The 26039-nt window shown below is 49.2% G+C and overlaps 1 protein-coding gene and 1 non-coding gene across 3 annotated transcripts in view; one reads left to right on the plus strand and one right to left on the minus strand.

Annotated features, from left to right (window-relative positions):
• ZSWIM4 (zinc finger SWIM-type containing 4) overlaps nt 1-26039 on the plus strand; it is a 30229-nt gene that overhangs the window by 1305 nt on the left and 2885 nt on the right. The window contains exons 2-12 of one of the 2 annotated variants that reach the window (XM_053582516.1): nt 1334-1535; nt 4808-5164; nt 7192-7340; nt 7422-7572; nt 10109-10276; nt 11208-11561; nt 13314-13451; nt 13758-14012; nt 14762-14897; nt 22217-22371; nt 23716-23879. In XM_053582516.1, the coding sequence (XP_053438491.1) occupies nt 1334-1535; nt 4808-5164; nt 7192-7340; nt 7422-7572; nt 10109-10276; nt 11208-11561; nt 13314-13451; nt 13758-14012; nt 14762-14897; nt 22217-22371; nt 23716-23879 (2229 nt within the window). The remainder of the gene's footprint in view (nt 1-1333; nt 1536-4807; nt 5165-7191; nt 7341-7421; nt 7573-10108; nt 10277-11207; nt 11562-13313; nt 13452-13757; nt 14013-14761; nt 14898-22216; nt 22372-23715; nt 23880-26039) is intronic. The other variant, XM_053582517.1, reaches the window with a different exon arrangement.
• Nucleotides 9757-9890, minus strand: LOC128582841 (small nucleolar RNA SNORA70). The gene has a single exon (XR_008379269.1). It is a non-coding gene; the product is annotated as a small nucleolar RNA SNORA70 (small nucleolar RNA).

Here is a 26039-nt window from a genome sequence, read left to right on the forward strand (position 1 = left end):
TAAGGAGCTGGAGATGGGGCTCAGACTCAGTAAGAAGCAGGTTCTTTTCTCCCTGGCTTCTCTGAGTTAGGAAGTCAGCTGGGACGGATGGGTTTGAGCCAAATGTACATGGGGCAGACTCTGATTCATGGACTGGAAAATCCCTCCTTAGTCATCTGCCAAATGTCCCCAGGGCTTGGGCTGGTCACTGGCCCTCCCACTTCCCCCACAAACCAAGGTAGAAGTAGAGGCTGTCACTTTATTGAATGTGACCTACACAAAATAATCCCAAAACTATCTCCAGGGCTCCCATGTACCTTCCCTGGCCAGGTTGGGAGCTAAGAAAGCTTTTGATTCATAGAAGGTCATGGAATCCTCTGTGTCCTTTGGGAGTTGTTATTCTTGTTCCTACTTTCAGGCAACTGTGGCACAGAGAGGTTGAGAAACTTGCCCAATGTTACCCAGCCAGTGAATAACAAGCCCAGATGGAAACACAGGCTTAACCAGCTCATTCCATTGCCTTGAGCCCACAGGGGTGACCAGGACACCCTTCCCTTCCTGAGAACCCTTCCCAGGGGAGAGCCAGAAAGAGGAGTGGTGGAGCCTGTCTTGGGATGTGAAATAATTTGCTAGCTCTGGGACTCTGAACAGGTGAATTCATCTCACCTCCGAGCCTCAGATTCCCTCAGCTATAACATAGGTTATAGCTGATCTAGTATCAACTCATTGCGTTGTTTTGAGAATTGGGAAGTCACATATGCAAAACATTTAGCATGGTGTACGTTAACACAGAGTGTACCTTAATTTTTTTTTTTTTTAGAGACAGACTCTCATTTTATCACTCTCGGTAGAGTGCTGTGACGTCACAGCTCACAGCGATTCTCTTGCCTCAGCCTCCCGAGTAGCTGGGACTACAGGCATTCACCACAAACCTGGCTATTTTTTTGTTGCAGCTTGGCCGGGGCCTGGTTCGAACCCGCCACCCTGGGTATATGGGGCCAGTGCTCTGCCCACTGAGCTATAGGCACTGCCCTCGTTAATTGTTATTATCATTTTTGTCTAACTTCCTCCTGCTCCTTCAAGGCCTGGGAGGAGGGGAATCTTACACCAGGACCCTGGGACCTGGCATCCTGAGGAGAAGCAATAGAAGGTTATAGAATGCTAACTCTGGGCCAGGTGTTATTTTAAGCTCCATTAATGCACATTTATCTTCCCAGTGCTCAGGAGGTGGGTACCATTTTATACTTGAGATAACTGAGACTTAGGCCAAATGACTTGCCCAGGATCATACTACTCGTAAATGGCAAAGCTAAGATTCAAGCTCAGGTTTCTAACCTACCTGCCTTCCCTGCAGGTTGAGGAACGGTTCTCCCGGGTGCCTGAGCCAGTCCAGAAGCGTATCGTGTTCTGGTCATTTCCACGCAGCGAGCGGGAAATATGTATGTACTCATCTCTGGGCTATCAGCCTCCAGAGGGTGAGCATGATGCCCAGGTCCCCTTCACCCGTGGGCTGCACCTGTTGCAGAGTGGGGCCGTAGACCGTGTTCTGCAAGTGGGTGAGTGTTTGCCCCCACCCCTGCCAGGAAGGCCAAGATGTCTAGAACAGGCCTGGAACAGGGGCAGTTCCAGGGATGCCTGGGCCAGGAGAGAGGAAGTTCTAGATCTTAGGCTTCAGGCCTAGATGGGGTTGGATTCTGGATTGTGAACTAAAGGTGAAAACTGCTCCTAGAGTCCTAGACCTCAGACAGCTGAATTGGGGAATAAAGGAAAAGGTGGTGAGACAGGGAAGTAGCAGGTCCCAGGGGAGGGTCAGCAGGATAACTGTCAACAAGAAGTGAGACAAGAGTCCAGGCCTCAAGCAGAGGGACCCAGGGGTGCTTTGAGTAGAGGTTTGGATCTAGAGTTAATAATGCTCCTAAGTGGGGCAGGCACAGTGGCTCATGCCTGTAATCCCAGCACTCAGGGAGGCTGAGGCAGGTGGATTGCCTGAGCTCACAAGTTTGAGACCAGCCTGAGCTAGAGGAAGACCTCATCTCTAAAAAATAGCTGGGCATTGTGGCAGGAGCCTGTAGTCCCAGCTACTTGGCAGGCTAAAGCGAGAGGATTGCTTGAGCCCAAGAGTTTGAGGTTGCTGTGAGCTGAGATACTAAGGCACTCTACCCAGGGTGACCAAGTGAGACTGTGAAAAAAAAGAATGCTCCTAAGCTTCAGTGCAGTGGCAAGGATCTCTTGAGGCCAAGAGTTGCAGACCAGCCTAGGCAACATAGCAAGACCCCATTTCTACAAATAAAGCTTTTTTTGTTTTGTTTTGTTTTGTTTTGTTTTTTTAGGAAAACAGAGCCTCATTCTGTTGCCCTGGGTAAAGAGCTGTGGCATCATAGTTTACAACAACCTCAGTCTCCTGGGATGAAGAACTCCTCTTGCCTCAGACTTCCTAGTAGCTGGGACTATAGGCAACCACCACAATGCCCGGCTATTTTTAGAGTTGGGGCTTGCTCTTGCTGGAACCTGTGAGGTCAGGCAATCCACCCACCTCAGCCTCCCAGAGTGCTAGGATTACAAGCATGACCCACTGCGCCTGGCCCAAACAAAAAGAAAAAAAAAATTTTTTTTTTTTTTGAGACGGTCTCAAGCAGTTGCCCTAGGTAGAATGCCGTGGCATCATAGCTCACAGCAACCTCCAACTCTTGGACTCAAGCGATCCTCTTGCTTCTGCTTTTCCATTTTTAGTAGAGATCTCACTTTTGCCAGACTGTTCTCGAACTCATGAGCTCAGGCAATCCACCTGCCTCGGCCTCCCAGAGTGCTAGGATTATAGGCATGAGCCACCGCGCCTGGCCCCAAACAAAAATTTTTAATTAGCCAGGCATGGTGGCACACACCTGTAGTCCTAGCTACTCAGGAAACTGAGGCAAAAGGCCCAAGAGTTCAAGATTACAGTGAACTATGAATCGAGCCACTGCACTTCAGCCTGGGTGACAGAGCAATACCCTGTCTTTAAGAATGGTCCTAGACCTCAGGCAGTGGGGCCCAGGTGGGAGTTGAACACAAAGACTTAGTGCCAGAAGTGAGAGTCATTTTTAGACCTCAAGTAGAGGCTGAGATTTCTATGTCTTAGGGCCATTGTGGAGGGGATGGTCTTAGACCTCAGGCCTCAGTGAGGGGTGGGGGATTAGGTGGGAAGGGAGAGTAGAAATTTAGGAGTAACTGTAAGGTGAGTAACTTCCTCAGGTGGTGGTGTCCAGGTGAGAGTAGGGTGCAGAAATTTAGAACTGGAGGTGAAAACTGATCTTAGACCTCAGACCTCAGGCAGTGGGGTCCAAGTCAGGCTTGGGGGAAGGTTATGAACCAGAAGGAAAGAGTTGCAGGGCCAAGATTGAGGGAGATGTAAAGTAAGGTAGAGAAGAGGAAAAGCCTTAGACCCTAGGCAGCAGGGCTCAGAAAGAGACCAGTAGAGGCTCAGTGCCCATAGCTCAGTGGTTAGGGTGCCAGCCATATGCACCGAGGCTGGTGGGTGCAAACCCGGCAGGGGCCTGCTAAACATCAATGACAACTGCAGCAACAACAAAAAAACAGCATTGTGGCAGGCACCTATAGTCCCAGCTACTTGGGAGGCTGAGGTAAGAGAATCGCTTAAGCCCAAGAGTCTGAGGTTGCTGTGAGCTTTGACACCACGGCACTCTACCTAGGGCGACATAGTGGGACTCTGTCTTGAAAGAAAAAAAAGAAGGGTGGCACCTGTGGCTCAGTCGGTAAGGCGCCGGCCCCATATACAGAGGTTGGCGGGTTCAAACCTGGCCCCGGCTGAACTGTAACCAAAAAAAAAAAAGAAAGAAAAGAAAAAAAGAAGGGGGGGCGGCGCCTGTGGCTCAGTCGGTAAGGTGCCGGCCCCATATACCGAGGGTGGCGGGTTCAAACCCGGCCCTTGCTGAATTGCAACCAAAAAAATAGCCGGGCGTTGTGGCAGGCACCTGTAGTCCCAGCTACTCGGGAGACTGAGGCAAGAGAATCACTTAAGCCCAGGAGTTGGAGGTTGCTGTGAGCTGTGATGCCACGGCACTCTACCCAGGGCCATAAAGTGAGACTCTGTCTCTACAAAAAAAAAAAAAAAGAAGAAAGAAAGAAAAAAAAAGGGACCAATAGATATTGAGCCAAAAAACAACCAAGGCTGGGACTCCAGACCACCCCGGGCAGCAGGTCATATCTTCCAGCGGAGGCCAGGGCTCAGTGAAGATGACCCTCTGTGGGCCCTGTCCGCCTTGGAGCTGCCTTCCCTGCACATGGCCTAGCCATCGGCAGGCTCCCTCTGGTCATCTCCAGCCAGTATGAGGAAGCCATCTCCTGGCATGACACTGGCTGGCCTAAGCTGCCCAACCAGTCAGATGAGCCTTGCACCTGGGCTGCCCAGGGGCCAGGGAAGGGCAAAGGGGTGAAGGGGCCACACAGCTCATCAGCCCACCCCCTAAACCCCTGCCCCCTCAGTGTTACACGCCTTTGGTATCTACCAGGAAGTTTACGGGTCTCCCCAGCCTCGGCTGTATCCATGGTAACCAAGGGCTAAGAAAAACATCTCTAACATTGTGGCTGTAATAATATTATTCATAATTAGAATAAGAACAAGTGTTTACTTAGCACTTAACTTTATACCGGCAGTATTGTAAGCGCTTTCTAAGTATTAACTCCTTTCATTCCTATTACAACCGCATGAGGAGAATGTTGCTATTTTTCTGATTGGTTAAGAAGTGGCTCGCATGCCCAGTTACTCCGCGCCTGTCGGTGAGGTAACACTTGAGGTGCAACGGACATGACAGCTTGGCTTTGGTTGTAGGATTCCACCTGAGCGGAAACATCCGGGAGTCAGGGGGCCCTGGAGAGCCGGAGCGCGTGTTCCATGTCTCCATCAGCTTTGATCGCTGCAAGATCACATCTGTGAGCTGCGGCTGCGACAACCACGACCTCTTCTACTGCGCCCACGTGGTGGCGCTGTCGCTGTACCGCATCCGGCACGCGCGCCAGGTGGAGCTGCGGCTGCCTATCTCAGAGACGCTCTCCCAGATGAACCGGGACCAGCTGCAGAAGTTCGTGCAATACCTGATCAGTGCCCACCATACCGAGGTGCTGCCTACTGCTCAGCGCTTGGCCGATGAGATCCTCCTGCTGGGCTCGGAGATTAACCTAGTGCACGGTAAGGACACCTGGCTTACCCAAGGATACCCTGGGGTATCAGAGGCCCAAATAAACTGCCACATTGCTTGCTGTGCCTCTAGGACTTGTAGGTAATCCTCATTATATATGATGGGGGCAGCATGGGGAGTGCCCTGCATCATCTAAGATCACCCTCCTGGGCAGAGGCAGATCCCAAATATAATCTGGCTCTGGAGCAGATCAGTGGTTGGAAATAGGCACAACCAGAGGGAGAGGGCAGGAGGGGCAGGGCCTGTGTTAGAGAGCAAGTGGAAGGTAGGGCCCCAGAGATCACAGGAGCAGCATGGATATGTGGACATTCATAGGTGTCAGGGGTGAAGTATGGATGGGGGGATATATCAGGAGATATTGTGAGGACAGGGAGGGTTTGGAGGCTCCAAGGGACCATGTCACCTTGCTGGAATCCTAGGAAGATGAGTAATGGGTGAAGGCATCTGTGGATAATTGAGGTTCAGTCTGTATAGACACTGAAAATGTTCATAATAAGGCAGTGGAGTGACCCAAGGTATGGAAAACTGAATTGGGTGAATGGTTGAGTGATTAGGTACACCAGTAGGTGAATTGGAATTAGTAGGCATTGGAGGTAGGGAAGGGTGGTTGTATGAGAATGGCTTTGATTGGGGACATTGGTTGGAGTGATGGTGACAGACAGGTGGAGTTAATGGAAGAATGGAGAAATCAATGGGTACATCAGTTGAGAGTGAGTTGATGGGCATATGGAAGGTTCATATAGTTTGGACCAATGTGGCAAGTAGGCAGAGTGGGTGAGAGCTTTGTGTAAAGTGGCTGTTTTGAGAGGTAGATATGAATGTATGGCTTAATGGAGGAGGAAGAGAGAGAGTTGGGTGGGTGGATAGTATGGTTGTGTGGGCTGACAGATGAATGGGAGGGTGGGTATTTCAAGTGGTTAGTTCACATGATGGAAAGATAGATGAGGGATGGATCAATGCACTGAGTATATAGATAGGCAGGCAAATGGGAATGAGGGGTAGGGTAGATGGTGGACTGATGGCAAAGGTACCCTGTTTCCCCGAGGTGTGCTCCCAAAGATGCGCTAGGTCTTATTTTCAGGGGACGTCTTATCTTTCCTGTAAGTAGATCTTATTTCAGAGGATGTCTTATTTTCGGGGCAAGGGGGTAGTTGTGTGAGGAGAACAGAGGTGTGGATGAACTGACACGGGACGTGGATAGATGGAGAGAGGCTAGTGTGACATGGGTGGGGAAGGATGGAGTGGTGGTGTTTCAGGTAAGATAGATGAGTGAACTGAATGGATGACTAAATGGATGACTGAGCTGGTGGTGTTTTGGGCAAGATGAAGATGGGTGGGTAGATGGATATATGTTTCACATGAGGTAGATGAATGGTTTAGAATCAGGGGTCCTCAAACTACGGCCCGCGGGCCACATGCAGCGGTGTGAGTGTATTTGTTCCCGTTTTGTTTTTTTACTTCAAAATAAGATATGTGCAGTATGCATAGGAATTTGTTCATAGTTGTTTTTTTTTTTAAACTATAGTCCGACCCTCCAACGGTGTGAGGGACAGTGAACCGGCCCCCTGTTTACAAAGTTTGAGGATGCCTGGATGGAAGAATGAATAAACAAATGAATGAGTGTGGTGCTTGGGGCAGGATGGGTGGGTGGATGGATGGTTGGCTGGGATGGACAGACAAATGGGTGGGTGATTTTTCAGGTGAGATGGCTGAATGAGTAAATGGAGGGGGTGGTATTTCAGATGAATGGATTGGCTTGATAACTAAATGGAAGACTGGGTCAATGCATGAATGAGCTGGTGGTGTTTTGGACAGGACGGTGGGTGAATGGTTAGATAGATGGATGAATGTCTAGATGAGATGGACAAACAGATGAATTAGGTATGTAGGTGGGAAGGATGGAACTTTGGGATGGGTTGTATGATTTGGAGGAATTCACAGATGGCAGGGGAGATACCTCTTCTCCCCACCCCAAGCCCAGCCCCCGCCTCCACTTTCTTTCCCTCCCTCCCTGCAGGCGCCCCAGACCCCACAGCGGGTGCAGGCATTGAGGATGCCAACTGCTGGCACCTGGACGAGGAGCAGATCCAGGAACAAGTAAAGCAGCTGTTGTCCAATGGTGGCTACTACGGGGCCAGCCAGCAGCTGCGCTCCATGTTCAGCAAGGTGCTGTGTGGGCATGGCAGGCCTGGGTCTCAGAAGGCCCTGGCACCCCACCCCTTCCTCACCACCCTGTCCCTGGCACAGGTGCGGGAGATGCTAAGAATGCGGGACTCCAACGGGGCACGCATGCTGATTCTTATGACCGAGCAGTTCCTGCAGGACCCACGCCTTGCTCTGTGGCGACAGCAGAGTGCAGGCATGACGGACAAGTGCCGGCAGCTCTGGGATGAGCTGGGTGAGGCCCAAACCCCGGTGCGTGGTAGACACCGGGTTGCTAGCTCCCAGGGGGGCTTGCCTGCCTCAAAATTAGGGTCTGCTCCCCTGAATCCACTTTCCGTTTATTCACTGGACAAATATTTCTGAGCACCACCAGTGTGCCAGATACGGTATTGGGCACTAGAGCTCCAGCAGAGAACAAGAGAGAGAAAATCCTGCCTTCTTGCAGCTGTCTTCAGTAGGGGAGACAGATGATAAAACCTTTTTCTTGGGCCAGGTGCAGTGGTTCACACCTATCATCCCAGCACTTGGGAGGCCAAGGAGGTGGATTGCCTGAGCTCACAGGTTTGAGACCAACCTGAGCCAGAGTGAGACCTCATCTCTAAAAATAGCTGGGCATTGTGGAGGGCGCTTCTAGTCCCAGCTAGTTGGGAGGCTGAGGCAAGACAATTGCTTAAGCCCAGGAGTTTGGGGTTGGTGTGAGCTATGATGCTACGGCACTCTACCGGGGGTAACAAAGTGAAAGTCTGTCTGAAAAAAACAAAAACAAAACAAAACTTTTTTTTTCCTTTAATTGAAAAATTCCTCGTTTTGACAGAAGACATAGTTTTCTATGGGCCAGAGAGTCCATTTTACCAGCTTTGCAGCCATTTGGTCTCTGTCTCAACTACTCAGCTTTGCTCCTTGTAGCATAAAAGCTAGGCACGGTGTCTCATGCCTATAATCTCAGCACTTTGGGAGGCTGAGGCAATAGGATTATTTGAGGTCAGGAGTTCAAGACCAGCCTGAACAACATAGTGAGGCCTTGTATCTACTAAAAAAAAAAAAAAAAAATATATATATATATATATATATATATATATCTCACACACGCACATACACAAAAATTAGCAGTGTGGTGGCATGTGCCTAGAGTCACAGTTACTCAGGAGGCTGAGGCAGAAGGACTGCGTGAGCCCAGGAATTTGAAGCTGCAGGGAACTATAATGCCAGTGCATTCCAGCCTGGGCAACAGAGTGAAACCCTGCCTCAAAAGTAAAGAAAAAAGATAAAGCAGCCAATCATGCATAACCAAATGACTGTGATAACATTCCAATAAAATTTTATTTAAGAGCCAGGCACAGTGGCATGCATCTATAGTCCTAGCTACTTGGAAGACTGAGGCAGGGCAGAAGTAGCACTTGAAGCCAGGAGTTCAAGTCCAGCCTGGGCAACATAATGAGACCCCTTCTCTTGAAAAAGGAAAATAACATTATAGATGCTTTATTTATCTATTTGAATTTCATACAATTTCCATAAGTTGCAAAATATTCTTTAGGTTTCTCCACACACATACCATTTTCTTTTTCTTTACATTTTTAGATGTAAAAATAAATCTTAGCTTGCAGGCTGATCAAAAATGTGGTAAGTTCAAGTTTCTTCACAAGCAGTAGTTTGCTGGTTTGTTGACCTGTGTAAAAGGGTGGTAAGTACTTCAGAAAAAAAATTTTTTTTAAACCTTGGGGGAAATCTGGCAGCCTGGATTTGAATCCTGACATTTTTTATTTTTGGACAGGAAGTAGGATTTATTATTGGTGGGTGCAGATTATAGGCAATACAGTATAAATTTTCATGAGTACAGGGCCTACCACTTCTCCAGGGGGCCACAATTGGGAATGTATTTGACCCCACAGCCATCTGGGATGAGCCACTTCTCAGCCACCATGTCTTCAAATTCATCTGCAGTAAATTTGGTCAAACCCCACTTCTTGGAGATGTGAATCATCTAGTGGGCAGGGAACTTGAACTTGGTCCTGTGTAGGGCCTCAGTCACATGATCCTTGTTCTGTAGTTTGGTGTGATGGACATGATGACTTGGCCAATGTGAACACTGGCCACAGTGCCTTAGGGCTTTTGCACCATGCATAAGCTGTCTGGAGCCTAGATTGGGGACAGCACAAGGTCTACCACATGAACATGTATTGGAAAGGAGTGTCTCCAAGGTCCCTTAGAGCAGCGGTTCTCAACCTGTGGGTCACCAACCCTTTGGGGGTCAAACAACCCTTTCACAGGGGTTGCCTAAATACATCCTGCATATTAGATATTTACATTATGATTCACAACAGTAGCAAAATTACAGCTATAAAGTAGCAAAAAAAATAATTTTATGGTTGGGGGTCACCACAACATGAGGAACTGTATTAAAGGGTTGCAGCATTAGGAAGGTTGAGAACCACTGCCTTAGAGCAACCCATACAAGCAACAGGCTGCATACACTACCAAGGAGGCTGCTCTTTGCAGCCACTGCACGCCAGGCCCCCATGAGGAAAGTAGCATGATTGGTTTAATTAGCTGCAGGGGAATCCTGACTTCTAACTCACCAACTGTGTGACCTTAAACAAGTGGTGCTACCTCTCTGTTCCTCATCTATAAAGTGAAAAAAGGCCATGAGTTGCAATCTCAGAGGAACAAGGTGAGGGCTAAGCAGACTAGTGCCTATCACACAGTGCTCCAAAAGTATGTACTGCTGGTGCTGCTCCTGGCATGAATATTGAGCCTTCCCCATGCCTCTTCAGGGGCCCTGTGGGTCTGTGTCATCCTGAGCCCCCACTGCAAACCAGAGGAGCGCACAGGCTGGCTCCAGCTGCTCACCAAGTGGGACAAGCTCGAGGTGTGCCCACTGGAAGAGGGCAACTACTCCTTCGATGGCCCCAGCCTGCAGCTCACAGCAGCCTCCAGCCCAGGTAGGAGAGGAGTCCCTGCCTCACCCCTCAAAACCACTGACTATGGCTCCACTTCCCATCATGATGCTCTGCCCCAGGAGATGGGGAATGGGGAAGAGCAAAGGGGGCCTTAGCACTTGGCTGTCCTCCAAGCCAAGAGGGAATAAATGCTGAGGGTAGGAACAATAGCAGCCCAAGGGGTAGTGAAGTGTCTAAGACACCTGCAGTCCTGGACGTCTGTTCCCCTGGCTTGGCCTCCTACTACCTATGGAAGCAGAGAAAGGGAAGAGAACAGGAGGAATTAAACAGAAGGGGAAACGGAGATCTTGAGCGTGACAAGTAAAGAGAAACAGAGATGGCTTGGTGCCCGTAGCACAGTGGTTATGGCGTCAGCCACATACACTGAGGCTGGCAGATTTGAAACTGGCCCAGGCCAGCTAAACAACAATGACAACTACAACAAAAAATAGCCAGGCATTGTGGCGGGCATCTGTAGTCCCAGTTACTCGGGAGGCTGAGGCAAGAGAATCGCTTAAGCCCAAGAGTTTGAGGTTGCTGTGAGCTGTGGCACCACCACATGTACTGAGGGTGACATAGTGAGACTGTCTCAAAAAAAAAAAGAGAAACAGAGATGGATGAAGAGAGACAGGAGTTGATAGGAAAAAAGAGAGAGACTGAGGAGAGAAGGAAAGAGAAATGGCAAGTGGAGAGAGAAAGGCAGATAGTCGATGAACCTTTTTCCATCCATATGGTGTGGTTGTAATAGCCCCTCACACACAAACACATAACAGATTTTTGAAGGGTTATTTTGAGGATTGGGGGCATAATTTACGCCTATTGGTCTGCCCAGGCCTAACCTCAATTCAGCACTTGGTGGTTGGTAGGGGGAACTGGGCACAGCTCGACTGCTAGGGCCCCTCTGACTAGATGGCGTTGGGCACCTCTCCCGCAGGCTTGGAGAAGGAAGAGGAGGAGGTGGCAGCCACGACTTCCCGCCACTCAGTATTTGGCCGCGCCCTGCAGGCTGGAGAACTGCACTGGAGTGACAGCCACCTTCAGAAGATCCTGGCCAGTGACTCCTACAGCCCCAGCCTCACAGACAATGTGGGTGGTGACAAGCTGACCTTTGACCCCCAGGGCCGCCCACTCTGGCTGGGTGAACCTTTCCCTACTGCCTGTGCCCGTGTGGATGCCCTGCGTGCCCACGGATACCCCCGTCAGGCACTGCGGCTGGCAGGTGCCATAGTCAACACACTCCGACTACAGCGGCGGCATCAGCTTGAGAGCTACAAGCAGCAGAAAAAAGGTGGGCACTAATGTTGTCTTCTTGTTCCTATGGCTACAGACACTAATGCCAACTGCTGGGAGCTATGGCAAACTGCATACAGTGGTACTCAGCATCCCATGAGGGAACTAGGACCATTCTAGGTGTCTCATGCAGAAAGGAATTTAATACAGGAGTTTGAGGGCTCACAAAACATTGGAAAAACTGTAGAATTGAAAGTTAGGGAAGCTGCTGGTCAAGTTCAACAACTAGAAATTGTAGGGATCATAGCAAACTGTGAACAGTGTCCTGCAACCCCCACAGGGAAAGCGGTTTCCAAGAGGACACTCAGAACCTCTGGCAAAACATCATGTCTGTGTCCTGCACATGGCCACACACCACTCTCCTGCTGCTCCAGGAGAATAATGGCCTTGTTCTCTGATCTTTCAAATTTCATGCAAAGGAGTCCAGGAAATATAGTTTCCAGCTTCCAGCCTCTGGGTTTGGGAGGGCAACCACATGCCTTTCAGGAACATGGATATGGCCAGATCTTCCAGTTTTTCAAGAGAGATCGGAAACCTGGTTTATTTGGTATGGAATTTACTGATTTTTAAACATGGGCAAAAAATTCACATTTATGTTAAGGAAAAAAAACCACAGTCCAGGCATGTTGGATCAAGCCTGTAATGCCTCCACTCTGGGAGGCTGAAACAGGTGGATTGCTTGAGCTCAGGAGTTTAGGACCAGCCTGAACAAGAGTAAGACCCTGTCTCTACTAAAAAATAGAAAAACTAGCCAGGTGCTGTAGCAGGCGCCTATATTCCTAGCTACTAGAGAGGCTGAGGCAAGAAGATCACTTGAGCCCAAGAGTTTGAGTTTGCTGTAAGCTGTGATGCCACAGCACTCTACCTAGGGCAACAGTGACTGGGGCAGCAGCGAACCCTGCCAGAGGGGCTGTACGCCCAGGACAAGGTGGTGCGCAATGAGGAGCAGAGTGAGACTGTCTCAAAAAAATGAAATGAAAATATTTTTTTGACTGTCTCAAAAAAATGAAAAATGAGGGCAGCGCCTGTGGCTCAGTGAATAGGGCGCCAGCCCCATATACTGGAGTTGGCGTGTTCAAACCAGGCCCCAGCCAAAAACTGCAAAAAAAAAAAAGAAAAATGAAACCCACGATGCATGTGCCCCCCCCCCCAAAAAAAAAAACACATTTGTGGACTAGTTATGGTGGACAGGAGGGAGGCCTGAATTCTCTGAGTGATGAGGTTGGATGGATCAGCTATCAGAAAATTGAACAGAAAGCATGTCATGTAAGAAGCATGGGGGCTCTGCACGAGACCCAAGCAGAGCCCTGACCAGGCTTGGAGGGATTGAGAGCACACGCAGAGGTGAGAATTAAGTTGAGAACTAAAGGATGACTAGGAGGTACCCAGAACAAAGACAGGGGGAAGAGTGTTCTGGGGAGAAGTCCAGAAGCAAGAGGATGCATGACTCGAGGAGAAGGTCGGAGGACGGGCTTTCAGAGGGCGCAGAGCACCATAGGAGAAACTTTGTACTGATTCCTAGGGGCCCTGGAAGTTGTTTGGACTTTATTTTCAGAAAGGTGATGAGGGATTACGTACTAGTAGGAGAGGAATGACATTCTGGTTGGGTGTTTTAGAAAGCACCCAATGTTCCTGTACCCTGGCAGGCCTGGGTTTGGCAAGCACTGCCACAGCCTCCGTTCAAGACCAAGCCCCACGCCAGAGCCTTAGGCAGGTGAGCAGGCGTTGAGCCCCTACTTTCTGCCTTCAGAACTGCTCCAAAAAGGCTCCACCTGCATCACCAACACAGAAGGATGGGTAGGCCACCCCCTGGATCCCATTGGCTGCCTCTGCAGGGCGCTCCTGGAGGCCTGCCGGCTGGAGGAGGAGACCCTTACTCTTTACTCAGGTACACCAGGGGAAGGCCCTAGGAGGAGGGAGGACTATCCCCACCCTTGGCCACGCCCCCTGCACCAGGCCCTGGGTGACCCCATATTCTTCCTCTTGACCACACCCCGTGGCCAGCTTCTGGAAGTGAAGCCAACATAGACCTAGCTGCTGCTAGAAGGAGGGGACTCACACTCCGGTGAGTGCTGAGTTTCCGGACTCCGTCTAAAGTCCACCCACCCCCAGGCTCCAAGACTGGAGACAAGGGCTACGGAGGTCCCAGGGAAATGGATCCATCTCCCAGCAGGCTTCGCCCTGTCTTCCCCAGACTCAGGCTCTGAGAAGCGCAAGGTTGTCTACCAGCATGTACCCGTGCCCGGGAGCCCTGGTGAGTCCTACCTGGTGCTGGCTTTGGAGGTGACACTGCTGGGACTGGGGCAGCAGCGAATCCTGCCAGAGGGGCTGTACGCCCAGGACAAGGTGGTGCGCAACGAGGAGCAGCTGCTGGCTCTGCTGGAGGAGGTGGATTTGGATGAGCAGTTGGTGCAGGTGCTGCGCAAACAGGCGGGACTGCTGCTGGAAGGTGAGGTTCCACCCCAGGCCTGGCCGTTCCTGTAATAGCTAGTGCCCCTGGTCCTGCAGTGCCGCGGTTGCTGCTGGATAGGGAGGTCCCGCCCCATGGTCCTTACTGTCCACTGATACCTGGGCAATTCCTAAAAGGTGAGATCCAGCTCTTGGCCCCACCCTCTAGTGCGGGCTGCCAGCCAATAACTGCTGAGAATGGTGCTTGCTACTCCCTGGCGACATCGCCTGCCTGGCTTAAAGCCAATGAGTCTAGTTGCTGATGCTAAAAGACGTCCACTCCATCCCCATCTACAGCGCAGGCACCTCCCACTGGATCCGCCCTGGTCCTTCCTGGCTCGGTCTATGATCTAACTTTAAAGGCCTGTATGCTGTGAGGCCCCTCCTCCTACATCAACAAGGAGCCGCTTGGCCCTGACCCTTCTGGCCCCTTGATGCTACTGGCCTTTGCTGCCTGGGCCGTTGGTTCTGCCCCCCACTGCAGGTGCAGCTGCATCTCCACCCTCTAGCCCCACCTTGCATCTGAGTCCTGCCCCTCACCCTGGTGTGCCTGGGGGTCTCCTCTTTTCCTTGGCTTACCCTGTAATCGTTAAAGTCTCCGCCCTGAGCCCCTATCCCTTGGACTTCCCTGGCCCAGTCATTCTGACTTGGGACTGGCACATCCTCCACTCAGAGCTTGAGGGCTGAGGACACCTGGGAAGAAATGGTGGTGAGCCCCATTTGGAAGCTGAGCTCAGGCTGTCCCTGCAGGGGGTCCCTTCAGCGGCTTCGGAGAGGTGCTGTTCCGAGAGAGCGTGCCCATGCACACCTGTGCCCGCTACCTGTTCACCGCGCTGCTGCCTCATGACCCAGACCTGGCCTATCACCTCGCACTCCGAGCCATGAGGTGAGGACAGGCAGCTGGGGACATGGCCAGAGTGGGAGCTGGGAGCAAGAGCCAGGTGGAGAGCTCTGAGCCCTACCTTCCAGATAGGGAAGAATTTAGTCTCCCTTAGCCTGGCGAATTTAGTCTCCCTTAGCCTGGCGAATTTAGTTTCCCTTAGCCTGGCACTTAGTGCTGCCATGAGCTTTTCATTATGAAATATAAATGTGCAATAGGTCTGGGACGGTGGCTCACGCCTACAATCCCAGCACTCTGGGAGGCTGAGGCTGGTGGACTGCCTGAGCTCACAAGTTCAAGACCAGTCTGAGCCAGAGCAAGACCTCATTTGTAAATAAACAGCTGGGCATTGTGGCAGGCGCCTGTAGTCCCAGCTTAAGCCCAAGAGTTTGAGGTTGCTGTGAGCTGTGACGCCACTGTACTCTATCTACCAAGGGCTACATAGTGAGACTCTGTCTCAAAAAAAAAAAAAAAAAAAATGTGTAATAGGTACAGAAAACTAAGCCCTTTCCTAGGTAAGTTTGTCTCAGCCTACCCAAATCTCTCTGGAGGTAAGCAATGTAACAAGAGTCGAGATTTCTGCAAACTAATAATCTGGAAATTGAACATAAATCCTTCGTGTATGCCAGTGGTGGATCCAGTTCCTAGTCTTTGCTGCTTGTTTTCACTAAGCATTGCTTCTTATCACATAATACATGAGTCACTGCATAATATTCCCAACGCATCATAAAAGCAACAGTCAGGGTCTGGCAGACTGGTTCACTCCTATAATCTCAGCACTTTGGGAGGATAAAGCAGGAGGGTTGCGTAAGGCCAGGAGTTCATGAATAACCTGGGCAACACAGTGAGACCCCCTGTTTTTTAAATTTAAAAAACAATTAGCTGGAAGGGGCGGCGCCTGTGGCTCAAAGGAGTAGGGCACTGGCCCCATATGCCGGAAGTGGCGGGTTCAAACTCAGCCCCGGCCAGAAACCACAAATATATATATACATATATATATATAAAGAATTAGCTGGGTGGGCATAATGGCACATGCCTGTGGTCCCACTACTTGGGAGACAGAGGTGGGAAGATTACTTGAGTCCAGGAGTTTGAGGTTACAGTGAACAGTGATTGCATCACTAGACTCTGAGTGTAGAGAGAGAGAACTTGTCTCAAAAAATAATTTAAATTTAAAAAAAGAGAACCAGTCAGGAAATGATGGAAGTTTATGCTATTCTCTTCCACCCCCCAAAAATGAATAAGGCAATGAATAACCTTATTATAGGTTCAGCACCTGTAGCTCAGCAGTTAGGGTACCAGCCACACAACAATGACAACTACAACAAAAAAAATAGCCAGGCATTGTGGCGGGCGCCTGTGGTCCCAGCTACTCTGGAGGCTGAGGCGAAAGAATCACTTAAGCCCAAGAGTTTGAGGTTACTGTGAGCTGTGACAGACCTCTCTACCGAGAGCAGCATAGTGAGTCTCTGTCTTAAAAAAAAAAAAACCTTATTATAATTTCTCACATGTACCAGCAGATTCCAAAGTGTTTAAGGCCCTCTCAATAGTAAACCTGGCCCAACAAAGTGAAACCCATCTCACGACCTCTAAACCATCCTCCAGAGATACCTTTTAATAATTTTGGAGCCAGACGTAGAGGTAGGTGCCTTTAGTCCCAGCTTCTGGGGAGGCTGAGATAGGAGGATCGCTTGAGGCCAAAAATTTGATCATAACTCATTACCTCACATATATGAACAAACACTGCACTCCAATCTGGGCAACATAGCAAGACCGAGTCTCTTTTAAAAAAAAAAAAACAAGGGCGGCACCTGTGGCTCAAGGAGTAGGGCGCCGGTCCCATATGCTGGAGGTGGCGGGTTCAAACCTAGCCCCAGCCAAAAAAAATAATTTGGAGTGTCTTTCCAAAATATTTGGAAAGAACAATACATAAAAGCTATAATTTAAAGCCAGGCACAGTGGCTCATGCCTATAATCCTAGCACTCTGGGAGACCAAGGTGGGTGGATTGCATGAGTTCAGGAGTTCGAGACCATCCTAAGCAAGAGCAAGACTCCATCTCTACCAAAAATAAAAAAATAGCTAGGCATTGTGGCAGGTGCCTGTAGTCCCAGCTAGTTGGGAAGCTGAAGCAAGAGGATCTCTTGAGATCAAAACTTGAGGCTTGGCACCTGTGACTCAAGGGGCTAAGGCACCTGCCACATACACCTGACCTGGCAGGTTCGAATCCAGCCCAGGCCCGCCAAACAATGATGGCTGCAACCAAAACATAGCCGGGAGTCGTGACAGGCGCCTGTACTCCCAGCTACTTGGGAGGTGGAGGCAGGAGTTGGAAGTTGCTGTGAGGTGTGATGCCACAGCTGGCATTTTGAATCCAGCCTGGGCTGGCCGCCTGCAACCAAAACATAGCCGGGTATTATGGCTGGCGCCTGTACTCCCAGCTACTTGGGAAGCAGAGGCAGGAGAATCGCTTGAGCCCAGAAGTTGGAGGTTGCTGTGAACTGTGATGCCACAGCACTCTACCCAGGGCAACAGCTTGAGGCTCTGTCTAAAAAAAAAACTTGAGGTTGTTATGAGCTGTGAAGCCACACCACTCCACCTAGGGCCATAAGGTGAGACTTTGTCTCAAAAAAAAAGCTGTCATTTAGAGGACAAGACTTTTTTCTAAGCCAGGGGTCTGCAAACTACAGCCCAGAGGCCTAATTTTGCCTACCACTTATTTTTGTAAAACCCCTAAGATAACAATTCTTTTTATTTATTTATTTTTCCAGTTTTGGCCGGGGCCAGGCTTAAACCCACCATCTCCAGTATATGGGGCCACACCCTACTCCTTGAGCCACAGGTGCCGCCTCTTTTTACTTTTTTTGTTTATTTGTTTTAGCTTGATCTTCAGTAGGAGATTTTTACATTTTTGAATGGTTGTGATACATGAAAACTATAGGAAATTCAAATTTCAGTGTCCAAAAATGGTTTTATTGGGACACAGCCATGTCCATTCATCTGTGAATTCTCTATGGCTTCTTTTTCATAATAATAGCACTGTTAAGTTCTTGCAGCAGAGACCAAATAACTTGTAAACCCAAAAATATTGCCTATCCAGCCCTTTGCAGAAAAAGTTTCTGGCCCCTGGTCTAAATCACAGTAATCCATATAATCTAAACAATCTAGCAAAATAAGTATCTTTACTCTTATTTTCTGCATAAAGAAACAGGCTTGGGGTGGGCACGGTGGCTCATGCCTATAATCCTAGCACTTGGGGAGGCTGAGGCAGGGGATCACTGGAGGTCAGGAGCTCTAGACCAGCCTGAGCAAAAGCAAGCTCCTACCTCTACAAAAAATAGAAAAATTAGGGCGGCGCCTGTGGCTCAAGGAGTAGGGCGCCAGTCCCATATGCTGGAGGTGGCGGGTTCAAACCCAGCCCCGGCCAAAAACCACAAAAAAAAAAAATAGAAAAATTAGAGGATGTTGGTACTTTAAGATCGGAATCTGACAACCTTCTCATTCACCAGCAAATTAATAAACTTCTCTTTTCTTCTCCTCAAAAAAACAAAGGGAAAAATTATCCAGGCATAGTGGTAGGCACCTGTAGTCCCAACTACTGAGGAGGCCAAAGCAGAAGAATCACTTGAGCCCAAGTTTGAGGTTGCAGTCAGCTGTGACAATGCCACTGCATTCTAGCCAGGGCTACAAAGAAGAAAAGAAGAGTGGCGCCTGTGGCTCAGTGGGTAGGGCGCCAGCCCCATATACCAAGGGTGGCAGGTTCGAACCTGGCCCCAGCCAAACTGCAATAACAAAAAAAATAGCCAGGTGTTGTGGCAGGCACCTGTAGTCCCAGCTACTTGGAAGGGTAAGGCAAGAGGATCACCTAAGCCCAAAAGCTGGAGGTTGCTGTGAGCTGTGACGCCACAGCACTCTACATGGTCGACAAAGAGACTCTGTCTCTAAAAAAAAACAGAAAAAGAAAACGGGCTTACGGTGTCTTCTATTGCCCAAGATTACATAGCAAGGAAATTTAGCCAATATTTGGGAACAGAATAGTCTTAACTCTTTTCCCTTCTGTTAATTACATGTAGCAACTTAGAATAATTTTATTTATTTATTTATACATTTAGGGAGTACAGTGTTTTTTGTCACATGGATAAATTGTATCAAGCTGAAGTCAGGGCTTTCAGTGCACAGGTTACCAGAATGGTGTGCATTGTACACAATAGGTAGATTTTTATCCCTCCTGCCCTTCCACCTTTTAGTTTTCAATGTCCATTATACTACTTTATGAATATATATGTATATATCCCTTGTTTAACTCCCATATGTAAGTGAGAACATGAGGTATTTGTATCCCCTCATGAGATACTTCAATTAGGATAATGGTCTCTAGTTCCATCAATGTTGCTGCAAAAGACATGATTCCATTTTTTTGTTATGGCTCAGTAGTATTCTGTGGTATCACTCACACATATATACACTGCATTTTTTTTATCCACTCCTCAGTTGATGGGCACTGAATTTGATCCCACATCTTTGCAATTGTGAATTGTGCTGCCATAAACATTTGGGTGCAGGTGTTTTTTTTCTTATAGAATGATCTCCTTTCTCTCGTGTAGATACCCAGAAGCTATAGGTCTACTTCCGTTCTTTGAAGATCTCCATACTGTTTTCCATAGAGGTTGTACTACTTCACATTCTTACCAACCTTACCAACAGTATATGAGAGTTCCCTTCTCACCACATCCACATTCATTTAGGAGCTACTACTTCCTGCCTAAACAACTTTCTTTTTTTTTTGAGATAGAGCCTCAAGCTGTCACCCTGGGTAGAGTGCCATGGCATCACAACTCACAGCAACCTCCAATTCCTGGGCTCAAGTGATTCTCTTGCCTCAGCCTCCCAAGTAGCTGAGACTACAGGTGCCCGCCACAACGCCTGGCTATTTTTTGGTTGTAGTTGTCATTGTTGTTTGGCAGGCCTAGGCTGGATTCAAACCCGTCAGCTCTGGTATATGTGACTGGCACCTTAGCCATGTGAGCTACGGGTTCCGAGCCCTAAATAACTTTCTTTTTTTTTTTTTTTAGAGACAGAGTCTCACTGTACTGCCCTCAGGTAGAGTGCGATGACGTCACACAGCTCACAGCAACCTCTAACTCTTGGGCTTACACGATTCTCCTGCCTCAGCCTCCAGAGCAGCTGGGACTACAGGCGCCCGCCACAATGCCCGGCTATTTTTTAGTTGCAGTTTGGCCAGGGCCAGGTTTGAACCCGCCACCCTCGGCATATGGGGCCGGCGGCCTACTCACTGAGCCACAGGCGCCGCCCCTAAATAACTTTCTAAACACAAAACTATATATATATAGTGAGGCATGTAACAATACACCTTAGTAATGTTGAGTCATTCAACAAATAAACAATTGCTGTTCACCTTCTGTGTACCAGACATTGTCAGGGTTGCTGCAAATATGTTAGTAAACAAAATAGTCAGAAATTCCTGCCCTCTGGCTCAGCACCTATGGCTCAGTGAGTAGAGCGCCAGCCACATACACCAAAAATGGCAGGTTTGAGCCTGGCCCAGGCCTGCTAAACAACAATGACAACTGCAACCAAAAATAAGCCAGGCGTTGTGGCGGGCGCCTGTGGTCCCAGCTACTCAAGAGGCTGAGGCAAGAGAATCACTTGAGCCCAAGAGTTGGAGGTTGCTGTGAGCTGTGACACCATGGCACTCTATCAAGGGCAACATAGTGAAACTCTTGTCTCAAAAAAAAAAGAAATTCCCGCCTTCCACTGGACAAGGTAACCCATGTCTATAATTTTAGTACCTTAAGAGACCAAAGCAGGAAGGTTCACTGGAGGGCAGGAGTTCAAGATCAGCATGGACAACATAGCAAGAAACCCATCTCTATCCCAAAAAATAATAAAAATTAGTCAGTCATGGTGGCACATGCCTGTAGTCCCAGCTATCAGGAGGCTAATGTGGGAGGATCACTTAAGCCCAAGACTTCGAGGCTTCAGTGAACTATGATGGTGCCACTACACTCCTGGGTGCCCAAACAACCTGTCTCTTAAAAAAAAAAAAAATTCTGCCCTCATAGAGCTGATGTTCTAGTGAGGGAGAGCCTATAAATAAATTAATAGGTAAACTATGTTGCACGTCAGATGATGCTAAGTTTTGTAGGAAAAGGGCAAGGATACAGTAGAAGGCATTGGAATTTGAGGTTGCAATTTCACTTGTGATGAGGATATTGGCAAGCATTCACCAAGCAGGATATGAGGCCAGGCCTGGGGACTCATACATGTAATCCCAGCACTTTTGGAGGCTGAGGCACGAGGATTATTTGAGTAAGACCTGCCTGGGCAAGACAGTGAGACTCCGCTCTACAAAAAAAAATTTTTTAAATTAGCTGAGTGTGGCTGGGCACCTGTAGCTCAGTCACATACACTAGAGCTGGAGGATTCAAACCTAGCCTGGGCCTGCTAAACAACAATGACAACTGCAACCAAAAAAATAGCCAGGTGCTGTGGCAGGCGCCTGTAGTCCCAGCTACTTGGGAGGCTGAGGCAAGAGAATCGCTTAAGCCCAAGAGTTTGAGGTTGCTGTGAGCTGTGACACCATGGCACTCTACCAAGGGTGACAAATCGAGACTCTGTCTCAAAAAAAAAACAAAACATTAGCTGGGTGTAGTAATGCACACCTGTAGTCCCAGCTACTCAGGAGGCTGAGGCAGGAGAATCTCTTGAGCCCAGGAGTTGAAGGCTGCCCATGCTATGATCAAGACACTGTACTCCAACATGGGTGACAGACCAAGACCCTGTCTCTAAAAATAAATAAGTAAAAATTATTTTTTAAGTTATAAGCATAGACTTGAATGATATGAGGGAGGAGCCACCAGCAATCAGGAAAGAGTATTCCATGAAGAGGGTGCACAGCCTGTCAAAGGCCCTGAAGCAGGTTGGTATATTTGGGAACACTGAGAGGAACAGTAGCTAGAGCCAAGCCAGCAAGGGGGAGGTGTGTCATCCAGGAACTGATGGGGTCACATCAGGACACAAGTATAATCCCTTTAGCTCTTTAGAAACCATGTGGCTCTTGGTTCATGAATGGAGCATTGTTTGTTTAACCAAATCCCAGGTGATAGGCATCTAGATAATTCTCCATCCTGTTAGAAACAGCACGGCAGTGAAAATCTTGTGCTCACCTCCTCAGTCTTCTTGGGCTCCCAGGGCCATGCTGCCCTGAGAGAGGACGCTTGGGCTGGAGGAGGAGGTCACCATCTCCTAGAGAGAATGGAGATAGCAGCCTGCCTCTCCATAGGCTCGCATCTCCCCTCACCTCAGGCTGCCTGTACTGGAAACAGCATTTCTGGCTGCAGAACCTCACCCCAACCCACTGGACTCCATCGTGAGCAACCGCTTCCCCCGCTGGTTCATCCTCGGCCACTTGGAGACCCGCCAGTGTGAACTGGCCTCTGCCATGCTGACAGCTGCCAAGGGTGAGAATGGCAGCTGTCCCCATTCCCACCTTCCTCCTCTGTCTTCCTCTCCTTCTTCTTTTCCCACCTCCTCTTATTGTTTTGCCGAAATCCACTAGTATTTCTTGAACACCTTCTGTATGTACCAGGCACTGTCCTAGGTGCTGGGGATGTAGCAGGTGTCAAAACCATCCCAGATCCCCTGCCTTATGCTATTACATTCTAGTGGGAGAAGTTAGTGACACAGTAACCGAGAAGATAATTAAGTGCTATGAAGGGGAATAAAGCCAGGTAGGCATTTAAGCAAAGGCCTGAAGGCGAGGGTGGAGCTGTGCAGGTACCTGGTGTCTTAGCTCAGAACTCAAGCTGCCATAATAAAATATCATAAGCTGGGCAATTTAAACAACAGAAATGTATTTTTTTATAGTTCTGGAGGCTAGAAATTGGAGGTCAGGATGCCAGCATGGTCAGTTTCTGGTGAGGGCTTTCTTTCTTTCTTGCAGAGGGCTCCTTACTGTGTCCTCACATGGTGAGAAGAAATAGGGAGAAAGAGGGGAAAAGAGACAGAAAGGGAAAATTAAATTTCTTGGTCTCTTTTTATAAGGGCACAAATCCTCTCATGAGGGCCCCCCCCTCATAACCTCATGTTAACTTAATTATCTCCATAGAGCCCCATCTACAAATATGGGTTTTATAACTTCAATGGATGATGGATGGAGGGGTGGAATGGGACCAATTTAGTCCATAGCATCTAGGAACAGCATTCCAGAAGAGGGAACAGCCAGTACAAAAAGCCCTGCAGGTAAATCATCCCTGTTATGTCTGAGGAACAGAGAGGAGGCCAGTGTGGCTGGAACAAGATGGGGACTTACAGAATCTGGATAAGCAATAAAGTAGTAATAAACGCTAACATTTGTGTAGCTCCTCTCCAGGTTAAGACCTTTCAAAGTATGGAGTCACCACTGCCCCATGTGGCAGGTTCCATTGCCTTAGTACCACATATTACCCACATTACAGAGGGGCCAACCAAGACCCAGAGAGGTGAAGTGACTTTCTCAGGGTCACACAGCTGGTCCGTGGCAGGACAGGGATTTGAACCCTGACATTCAGGGTCCAGAATTTATGCCCTTGAAGGTGAGGGGTTCATAGGGTCCCTAAGTGGCTTACTCCAGGAAATAATTGGGAGATAACCAGGCAGAGGAAGCCACTGAGTCTCTGAATCTTCACAGAAACATTACCTAGTGTGTCTCCCTCCATACACATGCATTCCCCTGGGAGGAGGGACCTGTGTGAACAGATCAGGCAGTTGTAGGGTCTGGTGCTTGACTGTGTCCAACCCTGCTCTCTGGCCCTCCCTTCACCTAGGAGACCCTAAGTGGCTGCACACGGTCCTGGGCTCCATCCAACAGAACATCCACTCTCCAGCCCTGCTCTTCAAGCTGGCACAGGATGCCTGCAAGACAGCCACCCCAGTCAGTGCACCACCCGACACCACACTGCTGGGCATTGCGCTGGAGCTGGGCCTGCAGGTGAGGCTTGCAGGGTGGAGGCAGGTGGAGCTGCTTCTGGGCAGGGCCTAAGTGTGAGCCACGCCTCTAGTGGCTGAATTGAGGTCTGAATTCAGCCACCCCTTTGTTGAAGCAGGGCCTGATTTGAGCTGCCCCTCTGTAGGTGAGGCTGGAATGTGAGTCACACCCCTGTAGTTGTGGTCTGAATGTGAGCTACACCTCAGGGGGCGGGGCCGCAGAAGGGCAAGGTCTGTGAATGAAAATCCTGGAGTGAGAGTGGGTCACCAGTGGTGGTGGTGGGACTTATGAAAGAGAATCGCCTCTGGAGAAGTGACTGAAAACGAACTTAGGGTAATCACTGGAACTAAAGGACAGGGCCGGCAAGCTAGTGGATTCGACACAAGAACCCCCGGAGCCTGGGGGTGGGGCCTGGGGCTGATTTGCCATTGGTTAAGGGACATGAGGTGGGTGGGGCTGAAGCTGAGGGCGGGGCAAAGCCTACTAATAAGGAGCTTACCTGAAGGAAAAGGCAGGCTAAGGGAATCAATTCACCGCTAAGGGCTGGCCCGGGAGCTACTCCTGGGAGTGACGTCTGCCATTCAATTTCCTGTAGCCAGGCCAGGGGTGTGGGGGTGGGGGGGCGGTGGCTCACGCCTGTAATCCTAGCATTTGGGAGGCGGACTTCGAGACCAGCCTGAGCGAAAACGAGGCCCTGTCTCTACTAAAATAGAAAAACTAAGGCAACTCTTGAACCCAAGAGTTGGAGGTTGCTGTGAGCTATGACGCCACAGCACTGTACCCAGGGCAACACCTTTAGACTCTGTCTCAGAAAGAAAAAAAAAACAAAAGAAATTCCTGTAGCCAGAGCCTACAGCTGGGTGTCCAGGTCATCCCCAGGAGCTGGGCAAAGGACATATCAAGGGGTGATCCTGATAGGGCAAGCCTTTTTTTTTTTTTTGCCCAGGCAATCTACCCGCCTCAGAGTGCTAGGATTACAGGCGTTGAGCCTGGCCTGCACTTGCGTGCAGCCTGTAGCATGTAGGCCCCAGTGGACCTGGAGGAGGAGGAGCCTGAAAGGATGGAAAAGCATGGGGCCTGTGGGGCCAGGGCCTCAGAGAGTAGCCGAGATTCAATGAGAAAAGAAGATGGCTGGGCGCTGGTAGCTCAGTGAGTAGAGCGCTGGCCACATACGCCGAGGCTGGCAGGTTTGAGCCTGGCCAGGGCCTGCTAAACAACGATGACAACTGCAACCAAAAAATAGCTGGGCGTTGTGGTGGGCGCCTGTAGTCCCAGCTACTTGGGAGGCTGAGGCAAAAGAATCGCTTAAGCCCAAGAGTTTGAGGTTGCTGTCAGCTGTGATGCCATAGCACTCTACCGAGGGCAATATAGTGAGACTCTGTCTCAAAAAAAAAAAGAGAGAGAGAGAAAAAAAAGATGTGGTGGCTCATGCCTGTAATCTCAGCACTTTGGGAGGCTAAGGCAGGAGGATTGCTTGAGGCTAGGTGTTTGAGAGCAGCCTGCACAGCATAGCAAGACCCTATAGCCCATGAACTCTAAGCTACATTGAACTATGATCATGCCACCACACTCCAGCCTGGGTGACAGAGGGAGACCCTGTCCTTATAAAATTTAATTAACTAATTAATTTTTAAAATAAAATAAACAAAATAATAAATAAGGAACAGCTAGGGACTAGCTTGTGGGATGGGGTGGGACCTTTCCAGGTAGAAGAGGTAAACAAGAGTGTAGCAGGGGCTGGAATTGGCTTTGGACAGTCTCCTGTGGTGAGTAGAGCCACTTGGGGTAGGGAGAGTCAAAATCAGGAGGTTTTTTATTTGAGACAGAGTTTTACTTTTGTTGCCCTTGGTAGAGTGCCATGATGTCGTAGCTTACAGCAACCTCAAACTCTTGGGCTCAAGCATTAGAGAGGAGATCTATCAGATAGGAACCTGCAGAAACCAGGGTACAAGGGCAGGACCTGTTAGGTAGGGCCTCAGGGCAGAGCCAGGTACATAAGGTGTTTATTGGGGGTGGCAACTGAAGGAGGTAGAGCCTGTAGGGCAAGTGCTTCGTTTGGGGCACTTGCCCCAACAACAGGAGGCAACCTGCGTACATGAAGCATAGAGCTTTCAGGAAGAAATGGGACAGTCTGGTTTGTTCTGGTATAGGATCCATGAAGTA

The sequence above is a fragment of the Nycticebus coucang genome, chromosome 3, assembly GCF_027406575.1.
Source record: "Nycticebus coucang isolate mNycCou1 chromosome 3, mNycCou1.pri, whole genome shotgun sequence".
NCBI classification, from domain to species: domain Eukaryota; kingdom Metazoa; phylum Chordata; class Mammalia; order Primates; family Lorisidae; genus Nycticebus; species Nycticebus coucang.